This window comes from Herpailurus yagouaroundi, unplaced genomic scaffold (genome assembly GCF_014898765.1).
Source record: "Herpailurus yagouaroundi ecotype Mexico unplaced genomic scaffold, PumYag 77, whole genome shotgun sequence".
NCBI lineage: Eukaryota > Metazoa > Chordata > Mammalia > Carnivora > Felidae > Herpailurus > Herpailurus yagouaroundi.
In genome coordinates this window covers 56,410,717-56,425,003 of record NW_024412388.1, presented here as the reverse complement: position 1 = coordinate 56,425,003, position 14,287 = coordinate 56,410,717, and the positions used below count along the sequence as shown (strand labels likewise).

General features: G+C 46.5%; 1 protein-coding gene across 1 annotated transcript in view; it reads left to right on the top strand.

Annotated features, from left to right (window-relative positions):
* Window positions 1-14,287, top strand: part of GNG12 (G protein subunit gamma 12) — a 128,044-nt gene that overhangs the window by 108,952 nt on the left and 4,805 nt on the right. Inside the window, exon 3 of the mRNA XM_040470593.1 lies at window positions 13,398-13,516. Within this exon, the coding sequence (XP_040326527.1) occupies window positions 13,424-13,516 (93 nt within the window). The 5' untranslated portion in view covers window positions 13,398-13,423. The remainder of the gene's footprint in view (window positions 1-13,397; window positions 13,517-14,287) is intronic.

The following is a 14,287-nucleotide window of genomic DNA, read 5'->3' as shown; positions in this document are numbered from 1 at the left end:
CCTTGTTTGTTAGGCGGCATAGCCCCCACCGTGACTGTAGACTCTTGTCAGCCTTCTCTTTGACCCTGCTCCTCCAGTGCCTCCAAGCACCTGGCCCCTTCAAAGCAATAAAACGGCTGCCTGGTTGCCTCTTAATCTAAAATGGATGCAGCAGCACTTGCCTGTTTCTTCGCTTTCAGTCATCCTATTAAGTGTTTGGGTGGTTTGTCCAAATGGACTGCAGGCAAGCAAGTGAACGTCTGTCTGCTTAGCAATATCAGAAAGCATGTCCTTTGCTTAAAGTAGATCAGATGCTAGGCCTTTATGACCAGAATCCAAAATGTCTCTGTTCTTCTGCTTTTGAGGGTAGAACAGCTATGTTGTAGAGAATGTCCTGGGCAAGGGATCCCATTGTAGATCACCTCCATCCCTGCTCAGCTAGGGCAGGTGGTAGGGGGTCCAGGAAGGCCGATGGGAAGGGCTCCCAGTTGGTCACAGACATATGGAAAGGAAGGTACAAGTTCTCTGGGTGTGAGTATCAAAAAGGCCACAGACAACATTACAGGTGAGAGTTTGTTTGGAATGTATGCCCCCTTCCTTTGACAGCTTTGGGCCTGTGTCCTTTGCCAGGAATAACTTCCTCAACATGAAGGCTGTGTGCCTGTTTAGTCCTAGGATAATGCCAGGGATATGGACCAGGCTTGGTTTAAATAGACCAATTGTTGATTTACTTAAAAGCTGGATTCTGCTCCAGTTTAAAAAGTTCTAATTCAGAAATCACTTCCTCCTAACATAGTGGTTCTTCATTAGGGAGCATCTGAACCACCTGGTAGGCTTGTCAAACTACAGACTGCTTGGGACACCCCACCCCTCCAGAATGTCTGAATCAGGAGGTCCAGGTGGGGGGTTGAGAATAATCCTCATTTCTTTTTTTTTTTTTTTTAATGTTTATTTATTTTGAGAGAACACGAGAGAGAGCATGCCCCCACATGTGCATGAGTGGGGAAGCGGGGGGGGGGGGGGCAGTTAGAGAGAAACCCAAGCAGTCTCCGTGCTGTTAGCACGGAGCCCAACATGGGGCTCAATCCCATGAACCATGAGATGATGACCTGAGCTGAAATCAAGAGTTGGACACTTAACCAACTGAGCCACCCAAGTGGCCCAAGAACCCTCACTTCTAAGAAGTTCCCAGTGACGATGTTGCTGTCTGCTGGTGTGGAGACTAACCAGTCTATGGGGACTTCTCCACTGGGGCCACTCCCCGCTCTGAGACTGCTTCCCTTCACAAATGCTTATTAGCACCTCAGGGTACCAGGGAACTGTATCTCGAATATGTTCTTATGTTGTTTGGAAATCATTCTCTCACTTCATATAACATCGTTTGCCCCCCCTCCCAAAACAGTGAGTCCTTTTAAGGCAGGAGATTTGTCTTCTGCTTCTCTCATCATTCCCACTTCTGCTTTCCAGCCCCAGCAAGCTCCTCACACAGGACCTGCAGGTGGCTGCAGTGTGCAGTGATGGTTAGGAACACCAGGGTTCATTTCAGCCCTGGCACTTACTCGCAAGGTATCCCCGAGAGCTTTGGTTTCCTCACTGGGAAAGTGGTTAATAATCCCACCATCATCATGATCTCCAGAATAGAATGGTAGTTAAAAAATAAAATAGGGGCGCCTGGGTGGCTCAGTCGGTTAAGCGGCCAACTTTGGCCTAGGTCATGATCTGGCGGTCCGTGAGTTCGAGCCCCGCGTCGGGTTCTGTGCTGACAGCTCAGAGCCTGGAGCCTGTTTCAGATTCTGTGTCTCCCTCTCTCTGACCCTCCCCTGTACATGCTCTGTCTCTCCCTGTCTCAAAAATAAATAAAAAAAGTTAAGTAAGTAAGTAAATAAATAAATAATAAAATAAAATAAAATAAAATAGGCTACAGAGCCATGCATATAGTATGCTCCCGTTGGTGTTTTCTAAGATATGTAAATAATCATGCTTGTGTATGCATCACATGTCTTCAGAAGGCGACATGAGGAACTGATAACAGTGATCACCTCATGTAGTCTAGAGTAGGACAGCTAATTTTTGTTGTATGCCCTTTGGGTAAATTTATTGTTTAAAATTTTTACTAGCAGCATATTGTTTTCAAATTTAAAAATTAGTTAATGAAATAGTAAGTTCTTTTTCAGAGTAAATAAAATAACTTTAAATAAAGCCCATAACAGTGCCTGGCACAGAAAATCACTCTGTAACTGTTAGCTTTTGTGTTGAATATTAAATAATTATAGAATTCATCCATGTATTTATTAACAGACAAGATTGCCAGCTGCCCCTTAAGCCAGCCATGCAAATATGAGCAAATCATTTCTCAAGCTGTCTTGCTGTGTTAGGTAGAGAGGAAAACTTGTTTGCAAAGGTCATACTCATTGTTGACTGCAAACACATGCTTCTGCTGGATCCTGGCCTGACATATAGCCTAAGGGGCTGGGTCCTGCACCCCTGTAGGTCACCATCACACAGCTGCGCCCTACGGCCCCCCTTCACTGGCTGAAAACCTGGTTGGGCACAGTATGGGGGTACAAAGCAATCAGCACTGCCCTCAGAATCTGGGTGCTACACAAGTGGCCAGCCCATGCTGAAGGTGAATGTTCACGGGCAGCTTGACCCCGTCAAGTGTCTGGGACTCCACCCAGGCTTCTCAAAGCTGTGAAGGGAACCAAACAGGTGGGTAACCTTTGGCTTGGAACAGTCCGTATTTTGTGGGATACTTGTGGGAAGGAGCAGCAGGGTGTATCCTGTTTCTAAGAAAACAAACACCCGACACAAACACCCCAGAGTGAGACGTTCACTGGCTGATGTGTTGGTGGCTACATCTTACCCAACTGTTTATTAAGGCCCCATTCTCTGCATTAGTCAGTGTGACAGAGAAGATGGCGTGCGATAACTCACCTGTCTGGTTAAGGGTGTGGCTTTGAAGTAAGAGAGATCTGAGTTCAAATTCTGTCTCTACCACTTACTAGCTATCTGATCTTGAGCAAATTATTTAACCTAAGCTTTAGTCTTGACAGATATGATAAAACTGAGCTCTTACGGTTGCAGATGATAGTAAATGAACTAATAACGGTATAGAGTATTTTTAAATAGTACCTAGCACAGAATAAGTAATGAATAAATGTTACTGGTATACTATTATTATTCAGCTAAACTTCTCACAGTCTGGTGGGAAGACAATATTCGTACATACGAAGTCAGTTACATAACAATAAGCATTAGCTGCCATATCATTAGCACCAAAATAAAACTGCTGGATGACAGCTATATGTCTTCCTTCAGAAAGAGTAACATAAGTACACACACAGCTCCTGCTCCCTGCCTCTCTCATGCCTGGGCCATCCCCTATGGGTCCTTGAACTCCTAAGCTTTAAGCATTTAGCAGGAATTCGTAAAGGGAATAAATTCCTGTAAGCAAAAGCAGAGAGGCCTTCCTAGAAGAGATAAAAATGTGAACTAGGGCCTAAAAGAAGAGAGAATTTATTTTATTTTATTTTTTTAATGTTTATTTTGAGAGAGAGAGCATGAGTGGGGGAGGGACAAAGAGAGAGGGAGACACAGAATCCAAAGCAGGCTCCAGGCTCTGCTGTGTCAGCACAGAGCCCGACGCAGGGCTCAGACCCACGAACTGTGAGATCATGACCTGAGCCAAAGTCGGCGGTCAACTGGCTGAGCCACCCAGGTGCCCCCAAAAGAGAGAATGTAAATAGGCCGAGAGAAGCAGGCAGAGAACTTGCTCAGATACTTGCAAGAGGACTTGTAAACACAGCCCACAAGAAAAATGGGGAGTGTGGTGACAGCTCCCTGGCACTAAAGCAGCATCGCAATGAAGCTTCTGGGCCTGGCCTCTGGAATCAGACCGCCTGGGCTCGCATCCCACCCAGGCAGCTTGCTAGCTGTTTGATACGAGGCATACACTTAACTTCTCAATGACTCAGTTCCTTCATTGGCGATGAGAAGGTTTTTATTATGGTGGCAGAAATATTAGAGAGGATCTGGATTGCAAAGCTGAGCCCTTTGGACTCTTCTGGAGGGACTGGAGAATCCTCTTCTGAGACCAGGGGAAATAAATTGACAGTGCCATTGTATCTGTGCATATACTGGTCAGGATAGATTAGATCGGAGAAAGAAAGACAAGAGGCATGAGTCCTGTTAGGGGGCTGATACAGTGGCCCTAACATGAGGTTCTGGGAGCCAAGACAGAGGTCAAATAGCAGTGGGGAGAATGGGGAAGAATAAAAATAAGGGGTTTGTCAAAACATAGGGATCAAGAGAATTTGGGAAGTGCCAGGGTCTGAGGATGCACTGTCTGGTGAGGCAGCCACTGTGTGACTCATGAATACTTCAAGTGCGGCCAGTCCAAATCAAGATGTGCTGTATCTGTAAAATGCAGACCGGGTTTTAAATATTTAGTACCAAAAAAAAGTAAAGCATCTCAGTAATTTTTTTACATGGATTACATTTCAATTTTGGTCATATTCATCTAAAGAAGATAACAAAATGTCACTTTTTTCTTTTTTTCATGTGGCTACTAGAAAAAACTTTAAATAATCACATATGTGGCTCACATTTCTATTGGATAACACTTGGTCTAAGGAATTAGGAGAAGGCAAAAGGGGATGCTTTAGTGACCAGGACAGTGGTGGTGTCACTCATAGAGAAAGGGACACCAGCAAGGTTGGAGGCAGGCAGTGGTGTTTCACTGGGTTTTCCATGTGTTGTGTTTAAAGCAACTGGGCACCATTTTGCATGTAAATTTTTTTTAATTTTTTAGTGTTTATTTTTTGAGCGAGAGTGAGCAGGGGAGGGACAGAGAGAGAGAGGGAGGGAGAGAATCCCAACCAGGCTCTGCACTGTCAGCACAGAGCCCAACGTGGGGCTCAGCCCCACAAACTGTGAGATCATGACCTGAGCCGAAATCAAGAGCTGGATGCTCAACTGACTGAGCCACCCAGGTGCCCTACATGTAAATTTAAACAGGCTTTCATTTAAGACATTGAGATTGTGGTAAAGCATTGTATGCGAAGTGCGTTGGTCATAGCTAACGTCATAAGGGTAGATCAACGTCTACTGAGGACCAGTGTGGGTCAGGCAGGTGCTGTGTAATGTATATACGTTCTTTCATTTCCTCCTGGTAACAACCCTGTGAAGTAGGTACTATTATTATCCTTTCTTATTTTACAGATGAGGAAACTGAAGTTCAGAGAAGTGAAGCAACTTGAGGTGTAGTAGTGATGAGCCAGGATCCAAATTTATCTGTCAAAGCCCTGTTCACTCTGCTACATCAGTCCTCCAGGACGGAGCCCTGGAGAAATGAGAAAATGGAGTCAGAGGAAAGAGCTGTACTGTAGAAAGGAATATCACTGGACAAGCAAGAACAGGATAGTCTAGCATCACTAAGAGGAGAAACTTTTCCAGAAGGAAGTGGCTGTTCAGAAAACAAAGTTACACTTTTATAGCAAAGAACTATGTTAGATGATAACAGCTATTTCGAGCTGAAGGGCACTGAATCCTGTAAGTTCAGGTCATTAAAAAGGAGTATTTTCCGGGGCTTGTTCAGAACCCTGGAAAGTTAAGCATGGATAGGAAGTGGCGTTCTTTTAAATGGACATATTTTATTCCCAGGCAAAAATAAACGTGAATAGAACCAAGAGGCAAGACTCTGGCAATCATTATTGGTGTTTCTCAGGAAGACCAAATCAAAATTACATGGGAAGCTTTAAATACAGATTCTTGGGCCCTGCTGCAGACCTATTGAATCAGATTTTTTTTTTTTTTAAATAAGTGCCTCAGATGTTCTAGATATACAGTGAAGTTAGGAACCCGCTACTCAGGCTCTGCAGCTCTCTCCTGGATTTATTACCCAGATTGGCTCATTCTCGTGGCTTCCTACCAGCTTCGCTAGGGATGATGGGATCATCCTCTGTCTTTAGCAATAGCCTTACCTAGAATCTGGGACAGTCCTTCTCTTAATGAAGAGCAACCAATTCTTCTTCACTTCAGTCTTCTTCCAAGGCCACTTTCTCAACACCTGCTGTCATTGGTATGGATACCACCTATCTAAATGAGTAGTGGGCCCTAAATGGAGGTCATGTCTTCTTTTGTCCAGGGCTCCTGACAGTTCCCCCCCTTCCTTCCCATTCCTTCCTGTACTCTTAATGTTCAGAGACCAGCAGTATAGGGTGGTGATTAAGAGGATGACCTTGGAAGTCAGGTGGCCTGAGTCCCAGCTCTGCTACATAAATCAGCATACTCTTCAGCAAGACTCTTTTGGCCTCTCTGTGTTTCATCTGTAAAACAGAAATGATAGAAGAACTCATCTCTAAGAGGATTAAATGAAATGATTCATGGAATTCACTTACCGGGCACATAATAAATGGTGGTAGTTGTCACATTTTGTCATTATACCTACAACAGTAACATTGTCACCACCATCATCATTATTATTCAGGGACATGTGGCTGGATGGCAGGTAAAGTGAACTCATCAAAGGTACAGATGAGGACCTCGCAGGGGTCTGCAAGTATAAAAGCATGCTACTTTTAGAGGATGCACTCTTGAGGTCTTGAGAGAATACTGTTCTTACTCTTTTTCATTCTGCTCATTCTGAGCCCATATAAACTCTTAGAAGAGCTCCAGTCACTCTGTCTTCCCCAGCCGCAGTGGCATTTTCCACTGTTCCATGCAGCCCTTCCTCATCACGCCCTCTCATTTTTCTCCCCCATGGGCCGGTAACTTGTTCTTTTTGCTCTTTGCTCTCAAAACTGGACAGGAACAGGGCAGGACATGGGGCTGGTCACAGGTTCACCACTCTTGATCTTACAGCCTGTGAGCTCTCGTTGGGGAGAAGGAGAAAGAGAATGTTATGGCTTGCATCTCCACGTTTTCAGGTCTTAGGGTTTGATGTGTTCAATCGTGGCAGGATAATAATAGAAATCACAGCTAGCCTTTGTAAGTTATTTACAGATTACAAAACAACAGATTAACAATTGTGTATCAGTCAAGGTTCAGTTACCACAAGCAGCGTGCTTGGCAGTGCGAGCAGAATGGGCTTTCGTACAGGGGATGAGGTACTTGTGTAATCAGTAGAAGGGCCGGAGCAACTGGTTCTTGACTTCTCGACCAGGACCAGCTTCCAGACATCACCACAGAACTGGCCCCGGGGGCCCAGCAGGAGGTGGAGAATTGGGAGACTGCTGTAGCCACACAGTTTCTTAGCACCACATCGATAGAGACTGCATGCTGGGATGCTCCCAAAGAGCAACTTGCTCACTGCCCTGCTTGCCAGCAGAAAATAAGCCAAGCCGCAAGCACCGGCCTTCTCACTTCCACCTTCAGATCTCTGATGATCACATCCCTATCCCTTTGGCGGAGCCCGCATCCTCCAGATCCCTAGTTGTAAGAGAACGAGCCGTGGTTCGTAGATGTCCGTCTTCTCCCTGCACCTTCACATGTTCTCCCCTCTGTGCCCATCTGTCTCTAAATTCCCTCTTCTTTTTTCTTTTTTTATTTGAGAGGGAGAGCGTGCGCAAGCAAGCAAGGTAGGGGCAGGGAGAGAGAGAGAGAGAGAGAGAGAGAGAGAGAGAGAGAGAGAGAGAGAGAGAATATATATCCCAAACAGTCTCTGCACTGTGAACACAGAGCCTTGATGTGGGGCTTGAACCCACAAACCTGTGAGACCATGACCTGAACCGAAATCAAGAGTTGGATGCTTAACTGACTGAGCCATCCTGATGCTCCCTAAATTCCCTCTTCTTATAAGGACACCAGTCATATTGGATCAGGGCCCACCCTAATAAGCTCATTTAACTTAATCATGTCTGTAAAGGCCCTATCTCCAAATAACACTTTATTCTGAGTTATGGGGGGTTACTTTTCTTTCCATCAGGGCGGTTCAGTAGGGCGCCCCAGGAGGAAGGTAGGGCAGTTGTTCAGTGCCAACCATCAGGGACTGCAGGTGCCTAGAGTACTTCTCAGGGGATGTGATCAGAAGGTATAGGTACTTAACACTCAGCAAAAGTATTCTTTGTATTTATTATACTCACATGCTTATGTTATCTGATGCTCTTAACAGCTCTTTGAAATAGGAAAGTATTATTATCCCCACTTTTCCCATGAGAAAATTGAGGCTTACATGGGTTGCGAGTCCTTCCCTGGGGCCCCAGAACTAGGCAGTGGCAAGGGCAGGAGTGAGCTCAAGTCCCCTGCCCTAATCCTTGAGTATGTCCCTGGAACTAAATGTCCAAGGCATAGTACAAAGGCCATGTCACAAGTTCAAATAGAGGGATGGGCAGGTATGCCAGCAAATGTTAAAGCAGCAGCCTCTACTTAGATTCAGCCCAGTTTTATAAAATTTTCTGATTTTTCCAGAAATCTTTCTTTGTCTGAAAGGGATAGCTCAGTTTTTCAAATGTTGACAATTTAAAGTTAAGCGCCCCCCCCCCCCCCCCCCCCAGTGGGGTTGACCCGGGGGGGGGCCCAATCAAACACATCAGTAGTCTGGATTCAGCCTGCAGGCTCTGATTTAAAAGAAGTGTTCAAGAGATAGAAACACTGTTCTATGGATCTGACTGTCCTCCCTCTAAGGCCATATTAGAAACATGTTGCTACCTCATCATATTGCCTTGACATTCTTCTTTTGCTCTTTTGCTGGGTGAATTTTTCTCCTGTTTCACACCTGAATGCATGATTTTCAGTCTTGTCAGTGAACCAAGGGACCCAACATTATTAAGTATCTGTGTGTACAAGCTACGTACTGATAGGCACCCTTGTTTCTCTTCCCAACAACCCTGTGAGCTAAGTGTTGCTGCCTGCACCCCGTTAATAGATGAGGGGGACTGATAAAGGGCCAAGCCAGGGTAAGACATTAAGACTTTGATAGTTGAAGGAAGATCAGATGGAAGCCTTTTTTTTTTTTTTTTTTTTTAACCTGCTCTTTTATTATAGACACAAGGGGTGTATTTGCTCAGAACACTGGCTTCGGTCCAGTGCTTCAGTTATTTGCCCGGCCAGGATGACCTTGTGATTCAGCTGCTGCTTCCCCAAGTGTGCTCCCTCACACACTTTCCATCCCCACCCTCTCCGTGCAGCAGACCCCTCTGGACAAAGGTTAAGATGCTCTTCTTTCCCTAATGGGAAATGTTGTTCCTAGGAATTTCTAGGAACCTAAGAATTCAGATGAACAACAGCCTTAAAACCAATGCCAACTATTTGAATCACTAAATATTATGTATGTTTATTCAGATTTGCTAGCCACCTGTAAAAATGTGAACAAGGCTACAGAAGCTACAGCCAGGGTTTCATGAAACTGGGGGTCTGTGCAGGTCTCTGCCCTTTAGGGAGGCAGAGGCAGGGCTGGTGGCTCAGGATCTCCAGATGCTGACCTCAGTCCTTGCCTGGTCGTGACAGCTAGAACATTCTTGCTTAGCTTGCGGAAAGGAGAGGGGAGGCCTGTTTTTCAGGACACCGGATAAACAGATGCTTTCTGCACCAGAAGGGCTGTTGCACAGACACAAAGCAGTCAGCAAGCCCACAACTCCAGGTCATCAGTGTCAAGGTCACCCTAGCCCTGAGTGTGTGTGAATCAGATTAATTGGAATTGTATCCTTTCCTTGGTGCAGTAGGAAGCATGGCTTCCGGGGTGAAAGGCTTATGAGCTGGTTCAGGGCTTATGAGCTGGGTTAACTTGAAGCAAGTTTTTCTAATTTCAGTTGCCCCATCTATAAAATGAGTATGAAATAGTAATAACACCTTTCAGGATCGTAGTGAGGCTTCACGGACCGCTGCTCATGAAAGCAACGTGTGCAGTCTAGGGTTTCATACAAATATCTGGTGGTGTTTGCCTTGGAAGCTTTCTTAGAATAAAGCAAGCTTTTTATCCACGTGGTAGCACAAACAGACAGACATCCTTGCCTTTGAGGGAAGAGCAAAGAAAACCCGCTTAAGGCACAAAGATGGTTGGAGATACCTGTTCTCTCGGTCCAGCTGTTGAGGAGATTCAGAGAAGCTGCAGGTTAGGAGGAAGTCGTCAGCTAGACCTCCAGCTCCTGGAAACACCTCCTCTCTCTCCACAACCAAATAGCAGTGGCCGTTTTTGCAGTGACAGGAGGCATCTCAGCCCTGGGTCCCTCCATGGGGCTCCTTAAGTTGAAACTGTAACTTTGATCTGACTTTTCCCTGAGTTAGAAGAATGTTGTAATAAGAGATGATGTTCTCCAGTGGCTTGGTACACAACTTTTTCTAGGAACGGCCACAAATACCCCATTTAATTGACCTGCCAAACGCTATTCCTATATTCAGTAGGAAGTTGGTGGTGGTTAATAATCTGTGTGTGAAAATCACCCATCTCCTAAACTTTAACTACTTTTCTGGGTGAGTTTATACATATGCTAGGAGAGGGAAACAGACTTTGAGAAAAGAACTCATATTTGCGTTGGGAGCCCAAGATAAGTTGGTGGGGCCAGAGGACGGGCTCCACTCCCCCTGAAGCAGAAGAGAAAGCGTCCCCAGGAGAAGGAAGCAGGAAGCTGTCTGAGAAACAGGGAGGACTGTGAAGGGAGCAGATATCAGAATAGGGGAAACCTGCCAGAGGCGCTAAACCTGCAAGTATGATCTGTGAATTGCTGTTTTCAATCACAACTATAATACACGAAGAAACTCACGGGTACTAGAGGCAAAGTTTCTTACCGATTTCAGAGGGACCTACCCCAGTATTTAAAAAAAATTTTTTTTAACATTTCACTTTTTGAGAGACAGGGGGAACGAGCCGGGGAGGGGCAAAGAGAGAGGGAGACACAGAATCTGAAGCAGGCTCCAGGCTCCGAGCTGTCAGCACAGAGTCAGACGCAGGGCTCAAACGAACGAACCGTGAGATCATGGCCTGAGCCGAAGTACACTTAACTGACTGAGCTACCCAGGTGCCCCTACCCCAGTATTTTATAGAGCCTGACTGTGGGCTCTTTGCTCATAGCTACGCGGGTGGGAGCAACAAGTGGTCCAGGCCTGACCGATGTGAACTGGTGTGCAGTTACAGGGAAACTTGCTCAGGCCCTGGAAACTTTATGCCCTGGAGCCTGAGAAGAGAATGCTTGGCGTTATTCTCCTGCAAAGGGACATTTAGAAAGTCCTTAGGATGCAGCCTGGAAACCACAGGCCCTTCAGAAGGGTTTCATATTCACATTCTGGAGGTTGGGGGCCAAATCTCAGAAACCTCGCCAACTGGCACAGGAGCCCAGTTTAACATGCTGCAGGGCACAAAACGTGGAACTAGAATGCCATGAATCAGGATGCTTCACTCTGCTTGCAGGGAGGTTTGCCTTCTGCCACGGTCCCATTTCAAAGGCTCTGTTAATAAATGCTTGCCTGGGAGCACAGAACAACACTGGGCCAGGCCGCTGGGTATGAGCAAAACCACCGGGAGAGGACCCTAGGCCTCTCCCTTGGGTGGGGCAGGATGATTGGAATCTGAGGAAGAGGCAGCAAGTCAGGGAGTGTTGAAATGAGGTCGCCAAGGCCTAGGATTAAAGCCGGGCCACCCTGCCCTGTGTATGATGTATGGATGATTCCTCCTCCCAGTTTCCTGCACTGGTGGGACATCCTTATTTCTAGGGGAGTCCTCTGTTGTCTGTCACCAGCCATTCCATTCTACCCTGACAGCGGAGTGCAGCAGAATCACCTAAGGATGCACTTACAAGGGGCCTCATGCCATGGCCCACCCAGGCCCCGTCATCAGAATCCTGGAGCCTCACTGACCTGGGCGAGGCAGCCAGGTACACAGGCAATTCTGATTCATCATGCTGGGTGTGGCCTCCCAAGGATAAATACAAGAGCAGCTGCTATTTTTGGGGTGCCTTGGTCCTCTGATAAACACTACATGTGCATCAGCAAAGTGGCTCCTCAAAAACCATCATCTCCTCAAATTATGCAGAAGAAAGCTTGGGCTCATAGAGGTTAAGTGATCAGCCCAGTTTCACCCAGCTAGTAAGTGGCAGAGGCAGGGTCCAAACCCAGGAATATGAAGCATGACGATGAGGCTGGGTGTCAAAGTTCTGCACACAGTTAAAAACACAGGTTTATTTGTACAGTTGACCCAAAGCCACCTCTGACCAAAGCCCTGTCTAAATCTTGGAGCCAAGCCCTTGGGAGCATTCCAAGTGTGGCAGAGCTCAGGCAGAGCACCTTGGTGGCCACGTGGTGGACACCGTGGAGCCTGGGGGTTGCGGGCATGTTTTGTAGCCCTGCCTGGTCCTAGGCCTTTATGGCAGAGATGCTTTTTGCAAGTGCGGCCCTTCCAGAAGGTTGAGTCAGTCTGGGTTTGCTGCAGGCGCCACGGTGCCCCAAGACTTTGCTGAGCCCTTGCATAGTACGAGGGAGGCATACCTACTGTCCACCTGCTTCTATGAGTCACAAAACTGCCACCCGGCCTGCCAGCTCTGCATTTTCCCCCACTCGCCACCGTGCCAAGACAGAACTTAGCCATATATGGCAGGGGCACCAGTAGTGCTTTTCCCTAGCCTGCCTGCCTTTTGGAATATGTCCTTGGACAACCAGCCGGGTTAAAGCTCAAGGTCCAGGAGGTTTCATTTCCTTTTTACCAGGTGGCTGGGGAGCGAGAGGAAAAGAGCAGCCTTGGCTCCAAGGGCTCAGGCCCGAGAGGAGAGTCAACCCCCAAACATGTGGTGGGGGTACAGGATTAGCAAGTGCCCTGGACGCCCCGGCTGAGGCCAGAGAGAGGTAAAGGAGGGAAAGATAGAGTTCTGTTAAATATTCAGGCTTTAGGCTGCTCAGTGTATCCCCTTTGACATTTGCAGGGGGTTCATCATTGAGAGTCTTTCAGCTGAAAGGTTCCCACTTTTTCTTGAATAAAGGCTTCCTTATCTGCCTAACTAACATTCCTCAAATGATTGCAAACCTCGATAGCACCTAAAAATGCACCCTTTGTGCAAAGTTCTCCAGAGGCACTCTCCTTTGCTGTTTTCTGTTGCCAGGACTTGAATCAGTGTAATAGTTGGGTAAGAGAGCCAAAATGAAATAAAATCAAACCTTCTATTAAAGGACATAGCAGTAATATTAAACTACACACGTAATGTGGCCTATGCTTGCATATGCTCATATGTGCCGGAGGCCCCCTAACTACTGCAAATGTTTACGTATATTTGTTTCCTCTCAGAAGATGCTAGAAAAGGCTCCATTGTGCTGCATGTTGGGGTGGACGGATGAAACTAGTACTGGGTTTCTGCAAAGGAAAGATTTATGAAGGAGCTCCAATGGGAGGGCATTCTCATAACTACCTCACAGAGCCCGTGATGACTGGGAAAAATGCATCCTTTTCCCCTAAGTAATGCAAACTTTAGGAATGTTTAAACAACTTACATTCTTTTCAGGTTTCAGGTAAAAACAATACCTGACAATGTCGAGCAAAACAGCAAGCACCAACAACATCGCCCAGGCAAGGAGAACTGTGCAGCAGTTGAGAATGGAAGCCTCCATTGAGAGAATAAAGGTAAGAGGCCTGGATGGGATCAGACGTGTTTTCTGATCAGGCCCCTCTGCTCCCCACGGCGGGGCCACGTTTCTGAGAAGGCAGTGCCATTCCCTGCGGCTTGGGGCCAGGATTTTCCTAGGGCCAGCTGAGAGCCTCAGAATCTAACGTTCATTTCTGCCCGGCCTGGGCTTCATTTCAAAAGCACAGGCAAGCCAAAGTGTCTGAGTTAGCCTCTCTGTTGGAACAGAAAACCTAGACCCAATGACAGGATTCCCCAAGAACCTACCTTCCCTGAAGGAACACCGCCAAGTCCCATGATCTCTGTGTTCTGCACTGGGACAGGGTTCTAGATGGATTTTATAAACACCCTTGTTATCCCTCTGGAATTTACTAAGTGCGTTAGAGTATAGTCTGGCATAGCAAGTCAACACTCGGGGTCTCCTTTTTTAAGACTACGCCACTTTTTTAAATGTGTGTGCACTATTTTAATGACCACATTCTGTACCCGGGGTGAGTAATGCCAGCCTTAGTTGAGATCTACGAGAAAGGGGAAGGCATTTGTTAGGTCACCTGACTTTGAAGTCTTTTCTCCCCAAATCCCAAGAGAGAACTAGGCAGTGTGTGCCCTGGAATGTTGTGAGTAATGCTGTTTCCTAGAAACTGAAGCAGTCACCTGATACATTCCTCTGGGCCTGGAGATAGTCACCTGTCTTCAAAACATGAGGCTGCTTATGCTGTATTTGACGGGACTCAGCTGCCCTGTGTTCCTTGCCTTGAGGACACTGATCT